The sequence below is a fragment of the Hemitrygon akajei genome, chromosome 9 (genome assembly GCF_048418815.1).
Source record: "Hemitrygon akajei chromosome 9, sHemAka1.3, whole genome shotgun sequence".
NCBI lineage: Eukaryota > Metazoa > Chordata > Chondrichthyes > Myliobatiformes > Dasyatidae > Hemitrygon > Hemitrygon akajei.
Genome location: NC_133132.1, coordinates 3171284 through 3182462, shown reverse-complemented (window position 1 = coordinate 3182462; position 11179 = coordinate 3171284). Strand labels below are relative to the sequence as shown.

Genomic DNA, 11179 nt, shown 5'->3' with positions numbered 1-11179 from the left:
GCACAATGGTCCAAACACAATCAGTTTCAGAGAGAGCCGGCAAAGGCATTTGTATCTCTGTGTCTGGCCACGTGTCTGAACTGAAAACACAATTTACATTCCTGAGTTCCTCCCCAACTCCAGATGTCTTAAGAGCTTCTGCTTGTGGCTGTTAAAGTATCTGACAAAGGTGCAGACAGGTAAAGTTGCCTGTAAGTGGCTGTGGTGATATCGCGTGCAATGATGTGCCAATACATGATTGGACAGAGCACTGAGCATGCGCGGGATTGCTAGAATGTTCCAGCATGGTTAAGACATGTTTGTTTATTACTGTAAATAAAAGTTCTCTAATTCTTCCAGAATATGACTCTTTACTGTTAACCTGTTTAAACAGAAGTAACATAACACTGGCCATACTTCAACAGTACATTGGATCGTCAGATCCGATTACAGATTGGATTGATCAGTTTGGCTCCTGCCAGTCGAACTCCTCAATCTAGGCACAGAGCTGTACAGACCAACCGATCAGGGTCCTCAGTAACCTGCTGGTTCTCCTCCTTTCCGGTAGTCTGACACAGCATCCCACCATCCTCCGTTCCGCACGATGGCCTGGACCACGCCTGCTTTTATTGGCTCGTCTGTGACGTTCAGGTTCGGGTGTCTCTTCTTCAGGCCCATTTGTACCTCCTGAAAACAACAGCAACACGTAATTTGCACAGGCTCCTGGTCAGGGGAGGATTTTGTCGAGCATGTGGGGAGACACGCGGATAGGCGCAGTTAGACCTGGCGTGTGGTGGGCAGTGAGCAGTGATGATCCTGTGCTGTTTCTAGTCTGCTCAGTGAAACCAGGCCTGATGCTCACCCCCTACAAGAGAGATACTTGCCAAGCAGACAAGCCCACACCACGGCAGGGCCAGACCATCCGAATCTTGCCAAAACTCTCATCTCAGGGCAAAAACTACTCTGCAGATGCTGTGGTCAAAGCAACACGTACAACACGCTGGAGGAACTCAGCAGGTCGGACAGCATCCGTGGAAACGAACAGTCAACGTTTCAGGCCGAGACCCTTCGACAGGACTGAAGCAGGAGGGGGCAGGGGCCCTATAAAGAAGGTGGGGTGGGGGGAGGGTGGGAAGGATGGGAAGAAGGCTGGTAGGTGCCAGGTGAACAACCAGTAAGGGGAAAGATCAAGGGGTGGGGGAGGGGAAGCAGAGAGGTAAGGGGAAAGCACTATGAGTAGTAGAAGGAGATGGAATCATGAGGGAGGTGATAGGCAGCTGGAGGAGGATGCAGAGTGAAACTGGGATTGGGGAAGGGAGGGGGAGGGAATTATCAGAAGTTGGAGAATTCGATGTTCATGCCAAGGGGCTGGAGACTACCCAGACGGTATATGAGGTGTTGCTCCTCCAACCTGAGTTTGGTCTCATCATGGTAGTATAGGAGGCCATGTATGGATATACGTATCCTAATGGGAATGTGAAGCAGAGTTGAAGTGGGTGACAACCGGGAGTGGAGGTGCTCGACGAAGCGGTCTCTCATAACTATGTCGACTACACCTCTTCCCACCCTGCCACATGCAAAAATACTATTCCCTATTCCCAGTTCCTCTGTCTCCGCTGCATCTGCTCCCAGGATGAGGCTTTCCGTTCCAGGACATCTCAAGCGGTTTCCCTTCTGCCGTCATCAATGATGCCCTCACCCGCATCTCCTCCGTTTCCTGCACTTCGGCCCTCACCCCATCCTCCCGTCACCACAACAGGAACAGAGTTCCCTTGTCCTCACCTACCACCCCACCAGCCTCCGGATCCAGCACGTTATCCTCCGCAACTTCCGCCACCTTCAACAGGAGCCCACCACTAATCACATCTTTCCCTCCCTACCCCTCTCCGCTTTCCGCAGGGATCGTTCCCTCCGTGACTCCCTGGTCCACACGTCCCTCCCCACAGATCTCCCACCTGGTACTTATCCCTGCAAGCGTAAGTGCTACACTTGTCCCTACACCTCCTCTCTTACCACCATTCCGAGCCCCAAACAGTCCTTCCAGGTGAGGCAACACTTCACTTGTGAGTCTGCTGGAGTCGTCTATTGCATCCGGTGCTCCCGGTGCGGCCTCCTCTACATCGGCGAGACCCAACGCAGATTGGGGGACCACTTCGTCGAAAACCTCCGCTCCGTCCACCACAACAGACAGGATCTCCCGGTTGCCACCCACTTCAACTCTGCTTCACATTCCCATTCGGATATGTCCATACATGGCCTCCTCTACTACCATGATGAGGCCAAACTCAGGTTGGAGGAGCAACACCTCATATACCATCTGGGTAGTCTCCAGCCCCTTGGCATGAACATCGAATTCTCCAACTTCCAGTAATTCCCACCCCCTCCCTTCCCCCATCCCAGTTTCACTCTGCCTCCTCCTCCAGCTGCCTATCACCTCCCTCATGATTCCGTCTCCTTCTTCTACCCATAGTGCTTTCCCCTTACCTCTCTGCTTCCCCTCCCCCACCCCTTGATCTTCCTCTTACTGGTTTTTCACCTGGCACCTACCAGCCTTCTCCTTCCCACCCTCCCCCCACCTTCTTTATGGGGCCCCTGCCCCTCCCTCTTCAGTCCTGACAAAGGGTCGCGGCCCGAATCGTTGACTGTTCATTTCCACGGATGCTGCCCGACCTGCTGAGTTCCTCCAGCGTGTTGCTCTAATTTCACGGTGCCTGGTGTTTTCCACCCTTCCTCCCTGCACCTCCCCCCCTTACACCCACCCCCACTTCCCTCTGCCGCCAGTTAGCCTGGCTCAAGGAGAGACTGCAGCACGTTGTGTTCAGACTGAACCGACCGGGCCTGGAACTGGGAAGAGGGTCAAACAGTAAGTGGAGCACACAGCCGATTTGTGTGGGAAAGGCCACAGGTTCTGGGACGTCTCTTCAACTACTTCTGCTCCTCAATCTTATGGTCTTCTATTCATGCTGGTATCTTTCCCGTGACACCATGAGCTCTCATCTTGTTAATCAGCCTCATGTAGCACCTTGTCAAAAATTGAAGAAAATAAACATCCATTGACTCTTCTTTGTCTATCCTGCCTGTTATTTCCTGAAAGAATTCCAATAGATTCATCAGGCAAGATTTCCCCTGAAGGAAACCATGCTGACTTTGGCCTATTTTATCATGTGCCTCCTAGTAACTCAAAACTCATCCTTAATGATGGACTCCAACATTTTCCCAACCACTAAAGTCAGACCAACTGGCCAATAATATCATTTCTTCTACCTACCTCTCCTCTTAAACAGAGGAGTGACATTTGCAATTTTCCAGCCCTCTGGACCCATTCCAGAATCTAATGATTCTTGAAAGATCATTAGTCAAGCCCCCACGATCTCTTTGGCCGCCTTTCAGAGCCCTGGGGTGTGTCCGTCTGGTCCAGATAGCTCATCTACCTTTCAGCTTCCCGAGCACCTTGTCCTTAGTGACAGCACGACACTCACTGCTGCCTCTTGACACTAGTTTCCAGCACACTGCTAGTGTCTTCAACAGTGAAGACAGATGCAAAATACTTATTCAGTTCCTCTCCATTTCCTTGTCTCCACTTACTACCTGTCAAGTGACATTTTCCGGCAGTTTGATATCCGGTCTTCCCTCTCTTTTACTCTTCATATATTCGAATAAAGTTTTGGTATCCTTTTGCTTTTATGCTGTTTTTCACTTCCCTTGTCAGACACAGTTGCCTCATCCTTCCTTTCAGTTCTTCATCCTTTGGATATATCTATCCTGCACCTTCTGAGTTATCCCCAAAACCTCAGAAAATGCTGTTCTGTCCCCTTCCAATCAACTTTGGCCAGTTCATCTCCCATGCCAGTGTAAATCCCCTTTCCTCCACTGTAATACTGATACACCTGTCTTTATCTTCGCCCTGTCAAACTGTCAGGTGATTTTGATCTCATTATGATCGCTGCCTCCTAAGTGTTCCTTTATGTCCATCTCCCTGCTTTAACCTGGTTCATTACACAACACCCAGTTCAGAATTGCCTTTCCCCTAGTGGGCTCAACAACAAGCTGTTCTAAAAACCATCACATAGGAATTCGACAAATTCCTCTCTTGGGATCCAGCACCAACCCGATTTTCCCAATCTACCTGCATTTTGAAATCTCCTATGACCATCATAACTTTGCCTTTTTGACATGCATTTTCTGTTCCCCATTGTAATTTGTAGCCCACATTCTGGCCACTGTTCGGAGGCCTATATACAACTCCCATCAGGCTCTTTTTACCCTTGCAGTTTCTTAACTCTCCCCACAAGGATTCTACATCTTCCAATCCTATATTGCTTCTTTCTAAGGATCTGACTTCATTTTTTACCATCAGAACCATGTCACCCCCTCTGCCTCCCATCCTGTTCTTTCCATGCTAAGTGTATCCTTGGATGTTAAGCTCCTAACTATGATCTTCTTTCAGCAATGAATCAGTGATTCCCACAACATCATACCCGTCATTCTCTAACCACATTACATGATCATCTGCCTTATTCCATAAAGTCATGAATTCAAATATAACACCTTCATTTCTGTATTAAGCAGCCTTTTCGATTTTGCCCCCATGTTACACTTCCACTCATCACACTGACAGCAATTTTGCTCTATCATCTGCCTGTTCTTCTTCACAGACTCACTACACACTGCACCTACTTGTGTACCAACTGCCCCATCCTCTGCCCTATCACTCCGGTTCCCATCCACTGTCCTATCACTCCTGTCCCCATCCTCTGCCCTAACACTCTGGTCCCCATCCTCTGCCCTATCACTCCGGTTCCCATCCTCTGTCCTATCACTCCGGACCCCATCCGCTGCCCTATCACTCCGGTCCCCATCCTCTGCCCTATCACTCCGGTCCCCATCCTCTGCCCTATCACTCCGATCCTCATCCTCTGCCCTATCACTCCGGTTCCCATCCTCTGCCCTATCTCTCCGGTCCCCATCCTCTGCCCTATCAGTCCGGTCCCCATCCTCTGCCCTATCACTCCGGTTCCCATCCTCTGCCCTATCACTCCGGTCCCCATCCTCTGCCCTATAACTCCTGTCCCATCCTCTGCCCTATCACTCCGGTCCCATCCTCTGCCCTTTCACTCCGGTCCCCATCCTCTGCCCTATCACTCCGGTCCCATCCTCTGCCCTTTCACTCCGGCCCCATCCTCTGCCCTATCACTCCGGTCCCATCCTCTGCCCTATCACTCCAGTCCCATCCTCTGCCCTATCACTCCGGTCCCATCCTCTGCCCTTTCACTCCGGTCCCCATCCTCTGCCCTATCACTCCGGTCCCATCCTCTGCCCTATCACTCCGGTCCCCATCCTCTGCCCTATCACTCTGGTCCCCATCCTCTGCCCTATCACTCCGGTTCCCATCCTCTGCCCTATCACTCCGGTTCCCATCCTCTGCCCTATCACTCCGGACCCATCCTCTGCCCTATCACTCCGGTCCTCATCCTCTGCCCTATCACTCCGGTTCCCATCCTCTGCCAAATTAGTCTAAACCCTCCCCAACAGCTCTAGTGAACCTGCCTGATCCCCCTGGAGTTCAGGTATAACCACTCCATTTTGTACAGATAAAACCTTCCCTAGAAGAGGTCCCAGAGATCCAGAATCTGAAGCCCTGCCCTCCACACCACTCTCTCAGCCACTCATTTATCTGTACCACCATCCTATTCCTGCCCTGACTAGCACGTGGCACTGGGTGTAATCCAGAGAACACTACTGGAAGGTCTTTCTCTTCAGCCTCTTTCCTAACTCCCTCAGGACTTCTTCCTCATTCTGCCTATGTTATTGGTTCCAATATCCTCTGGCTGCTCACCATCCCTCCTGAGAACCTTCTGCAGCCACTCTGAGACATCCTGGTTTCTAGCCCCTGGGAGACAACACACTGTCAACCTGTACTCTCCCATCCATCTAGTTAGCTAAATTTCTCTTCAACGCTGGAATTGGACCTGCATCCACCAATTCCGCTGACAACTCGTCAGCACGCTGAGCAAAGTTCCCGTCAACAAGGCAGCGAGTGCCTCCTCCTCTGTAATCCGTGACCTCATTGCTGTTTTGTCTCTGTTCTCTACAGTTCCCTGGAGCAGGGAATTCCAAAGATTCACCACTTCTGGGAAAAGGAATTCCTCCTCCTCGCCACCTGGAAGGGATGACTCATTCTGAAGTTCTCTCCACGGTCTAAATCCCCCATCAGGGGAACATCCTGCACCCAGTCAAAGCCCCTCAGAAACTGTGACCACCCTTCAGTGAGCTTTGGCTCAGTCATATTTGACCATCTCATTTCAGGAATTAAACTGGTGCAGGTCCCAACGTCAGTCCTGTGGTCAGGGGCCAATCTGTACAGGCAAGCAGTAGAGCAGGTTTACTCAACCCCCCCCCCCCCCACCGCGCCCCCACTACAAAGGCAACGTCCTGCTAGCTTTCCCAATGACCTTTCTACTTTTGTGCTAAAACGTCAGAGACACACAAGACACTGAAAGATTCCCGAGCAAACAAAAATCAACGGCTGGAGGAGCTCGGTGGGTCAAACAGCACCTGCAGAAGGAAAAAGTCAACATTTGGCATTCATTTACTCATGTTTTATTGATTGAATATTGTATTCCCCTGTGTTGTTCAGATTATTAAAGCAAATCCAACCTACATTAACTGAATGAAAATGGAGTTACGTGAAAAAACTTGTTTCCAGTAAACTTCCTTAGACAGTAAATCCACCTCTCTCTGTTATTCCACTATAGCCTCTTGTCTGGTCTTTGTACTGAAGTACAGTCTACATCTCTGTCGTTTGCATCATTCTCCTAATTTGTAGCTGTTTATTGTCACTGTATCACTCTGCACACTTCATACAAACAAGGAATCTCATGGCATTCTGGTGAATGCAACAGTAAACTGATCTGAATTTGAGCACATTACGTGTGCAAGTTGGACCAAGGACAGCAGGAACATTGATTCGGAGAATGTTTGTTCACATTATGTCGTGTCGCATGACATGGACGACCATGGTCTTTCCATGACCATGATTGGCCTTGCCAAATTCTTCCACAGATGTGATTTGCCATTGCCTTCTTCTGGGCAGGGGCTTTACAAGACAAGTGCCCCCAGCCATTATCAATACTCTCCAGAGACGGTCTGCCTGGTGTCAGTGGTCCCATAACCAGGACTTGAGAGATGAACCAACTGCTCGTCCATCACAAGTTCCCTTGGCTTCACGTGACCCTGATCGGTGGCCGAAGCAGATGCCACACTTTGCCAAAGGTCACCTGCAGGCTAGCAGAGGGAAGGAGCACCTCACAGCCTCTTTGGTAGAGACGTATCTCCACCCCACCACCTACTAGGAGTCAGAGGCTCTGACTGAGACCCAGTGGACAGATGACAGTGAATAGGTCTGTGTGAAGAAGAGAAACAGAAACCTATTGGGTTTAGTACCACCGACTTTGTGTACCTGACATGATATGAGGTGTTTCACAGCCGCAGTCCCGTCCAGAGACAAAGTACTGTAAGTTACAAAATAAATAGTGAAATATATACTGAAATTAGAGGAAATAAGACAAACAATAAATGAAACAAAGTATATTTCTAGGAGGAACAGAGTTTGGATAACTCCAGAAATTAGTAGTTAGCAGATAAGATCAAATACAGAAAGTGTAGAAAGGATGGGCTTAGATGAGAGATAGATGGGGAGGAAGGGGAATGGAGGGGCAGGGTTGAGAGTGGAGCAGGGGGAATGAGGGGAGGCAGACAGCAGAGGGAAGGAAGGGGAGGGCAGAAGAGGGCAAAGCGGAGGATGGGGGAGGGAGGACCATGTCATAGGCGCAGAATGAGGCCATTTGGCCGATTACATCGGCTCTGACATTCCATCATGGCTGGTTTATCATCCCTCTCAACCCCATTCTCCTGCCTTCTCCCTGGGCCCTTGATTAGTTGACGCCCTTACTAACGAAGGCCTGTCAATCTCTGCTTTAAATATACCTAGGGACTTGGCTTCCACGGTCGTCCATGGCAATTAACTCCACAGATTCACCACCCTTGGGCTAAAGTAATTCCTCCTCATTCCTGTTCTAAAGGGACGTCCTCATACTGTGAGTCTGTGTTCCCTGGTCCTGGACGCCCTTACTGCAGGAAACATTCTCTCAACGCTGACCCTATATAGGCCTTTCAATATGCGATAGGTTTCAATAAAGTTTCTCCTCGTTCATCTAAACTTCAGCAAGCACAGCCCAGAGCTATTAAACACTCCTCATACAGTAACCCTTTCAATCCTGGGGTAATTCTCATGAACGTCCTCAGGACCCTCTCCAAAACCAGCACATCCTTCTTAGAGAAGGTGCACAAAACTGTTCACAAACCTCCAAGTGGGGTCTAGCCTGTGCTTTATAAATCCCTAACACAAAGTACACTGCAGATGCTGTGGTCAAATCAAGACGTACAAAAAAGCTGGATGAACTCAGCAGGTCGGGCAGCATCCGTTGAAAGGGGCAGTCAACGTTTCCGGTCGAGACACTTCGTCAGGACTAAAGAAGGAGGGGGCAGGGATAGGTGCCAGGTGGGAGATCTGTGGGAAGGGACGTCTTTAAAAATCCCTGCTCTTCTACTCTAGTCCTCTTGAAATGAATGCAAACAGGGCATATACCTTCCTCACCACCAAATTAACTTCCAAATTAACCTGTACAGAATGCTGCATGAGAACTCCCAAGTCCCTTTGCACCGAATTCTCCCCCCATTTAAACAACAGTCTATGCCTTTAATCCTCTACCCAAGCACACGGACGTATACATCCCTACACTGGATCTATCTGCCACTTCTTTGCCCAGTCTCCTAAACTGTCCAAGTCAGGAGGCCCAACCTGGAGTCCACAGACCCCTCAGTTAATGGTAGGGTCCATGGCATGAAAACCATTGGGAATCCAGAGACTAAGGCCTCCTGCAGGCTCCCTACTTCTTCAACACCATCTGCCCCTCACCTGTCCTTGTATCGCCTGCAAATCTGGCCACAAAGCAATCAACTCCGTCATTGAAATCATTGACATATAATGTGAAAAGATGAGGTGCCAACTCCCAGCCCTGCAGAACACCACTAGTTATGGGGGACAGGGGGGAGGGAGTGAGTGGTGTGTGGAGGGAGGGAGAAAGGGAGGGAGTGTTGGAGGGAGTGGTAGGTGGAGGGAGAAAGGGAGGGAGAAAGGGAGGAGTGGTGGGTGGAGGGAGAAAGGGAGGGAGAAAGGGAGGAGTGGTGGAGGGAGGGAGAAAGGGAGGGAGAAAGGGAGGAGTGGTGAGTGGAGGGAGGGAGAAAGGGAGACAGAAAGGGAGGGAGAAAGGGAGGGAGTTGTGGGTGGAGGGAGAAAGGGAGGGAGTGGTGGATGGAGGGAGAAAGGGAGGGAGTGTTGGAGGGAGGGAGGGACAAAGGGAGGGAGAAAGGGAGGGAGAAAGGGAGTGAGTGGTGTGTGGAGGGAGGGAGAAAGGGAGAGAGTTGTGGATGGAGGGAGAAAGGGAGGGAGTTGTGGGTGGACGGAGAAAGGGAGGGTGTGGTGGGCGGAGGAAGAAAGGGAGGGAGTGGTGGAAGGAGGGACAAAGGGAGGAGTCGTGGAGGGTGGGACAGACAGAGGAGTGGTGGAGGGAGGGAGAAAGGGAGGGAGTGGTGGGTGGAGGGAGAAAGGGAGGGAGTGGTGGATGGAAGGACAAAGGGAGGAGTGGTGGGCGGAGGGAGAAAGGGAGGAGTGGTGGGGGGAGGAAGAAACGGAGGGAGAGGTGGGTGGAGGGAGAGAGGGAGGGAGAGATGGATGGAAGGAGAAAGGGAGGGAGTGGTGGGTCGAGGGAGAAAGGGAGGGTGTGGTGGGAGGAGGGAGAAAGGGAGGGAGTGGCGGATGGAGGGAGAAAGGGAGGGAGTGGTGGGTGGAGGGAGGCAGAAAGGGAGGGAGTGATGGATGGAGGGAGAAAGGGAGGAGTGGTGGGTGGAGGGAGAAAGGGAAGAGTGGTGGATGGAGGAAGAAAGGGAGGGAGTGGTAGAGGGAGGGAGAAAGGGAGGGAGTGGTGGGTGGAAGGAGAAAGGGAGGAGTGGTGGAGGGAGGAAGAAAGGGAGGGAGTGGTGGATGGAGGGAGAAAGGGAGGGAGTGGTGGGTGGAGGGAGGGAGAAAGGGAGAGAGTGGTGGATGGAGGGAGAAAGGGAGGAGTGGTGGATGGAGGGAGAAAGGGAGGGAGTGGTGGGTGGTGGGAGAAAGGGAGGGTGTGGTGGGTGGAGGAAGAAAGGGAGGGAGTGGTGGGTGGAGGGAGAAAGGGAGGAGTGGTGGATGGAGGGAGGGACAAAGGGAGGAGTGGTGGGTGGAGGGAGAAAGGGAGGGTGTGGTGGGTGGAGGGAGAAAGGGAGGAGTGGTGGGTGGAGGGAGAAAGGGAGGAGTGGTGGATGGAGGGAGAAAGGGAGGAGTGGTGGATGGACGGAGAAAGGGAGGGAGTGGTGGGTGGAAGGAGAAAGGGAGGAGTGGTGGAGGGAGGAAGAAAGGGAGGGAGTGGTGGATGGAGGGAGAAAGGGAGGGAGTGGTGGGTGGAGGGAGGGAGAAAGGGAGAGAGTGGTGGATGGAGGGAGAAAGGGAGGAGTGGTGGAGGGAGGGAGAAAGGGAGGGAGTGGTGGGTGGAGTGAGAAAGGGAGGGAGTGGTGGGTGGAGGGAGGGACAGAGGGAGGAGTGGTGGGTGGAGGGAGAAATTGAGGAGTGGTGGGTAGAGGGAGAAAGGGAGGGAGTGGTAGAGGGAGGGAGAAAGGGAGGGAGTGGTGGGTGGAGGGAGAAAGGGAGGGAGTGGTGGATGGAGGGAGAAAGGGAGGGAGTGGTGGGTGGAGGGAGGGAGAAAGGGAGGGAGTGGTAGAGGGAGGGAGAAAGGGAGGGAGTGGTGGATGGAGAGAGAAAGGGAGGGAGTGGTGGGTGGACGGAGAAAGGGAGGGTGTGGTGGGTGGAGGAAGAAAGGGAGGGAGTGGTGGAAGGAGGGACAAACTGAGGAGTGGTGGAGGGAGGGAGAAAGGGAGGGAGTGGTGGGTGGAGTGAGAAAGGGAGGAGTGGTGGAGGGAGGGACAGAGGGAGGAGTGGTGGAAGGAGGGACAAACTGAGGAGTGGTGGAGGGAGGGAGAAAGGGAGGGAGTGGTGGGTGGAGGGAGGGAGAAAGGGAGGGAGTGGTAGAGGGAGGGAGAAAGGGAGGGAGTG

At 52.0% G+C, this 11179-nt stretch overlaps 1 protein-coding gene across 1 annotated transcript in view; it reads right to left on the bottom strand.

The window, feature by feature from the left end:
- Positions 1-330: 330 nt before the first annotated feature.
- The window catches only part of LOC140732859 (glutathione hydrolase 1 proenzyme-like), a 272182-nt gene continuing 261333 nt past the window's right edge, over positions 331-11179 (bottom strand). The window contains exon 13 of the mRNA XM_073055491.1: positions 331-666. Coding sequence (XP_072911592.1) covers positions 514-666 — 153 coding nt within the window. The 3' untranslated portion in view covers positions 331-513. The remainder of the gene's footprint in view (positions 667-11179) is intronic.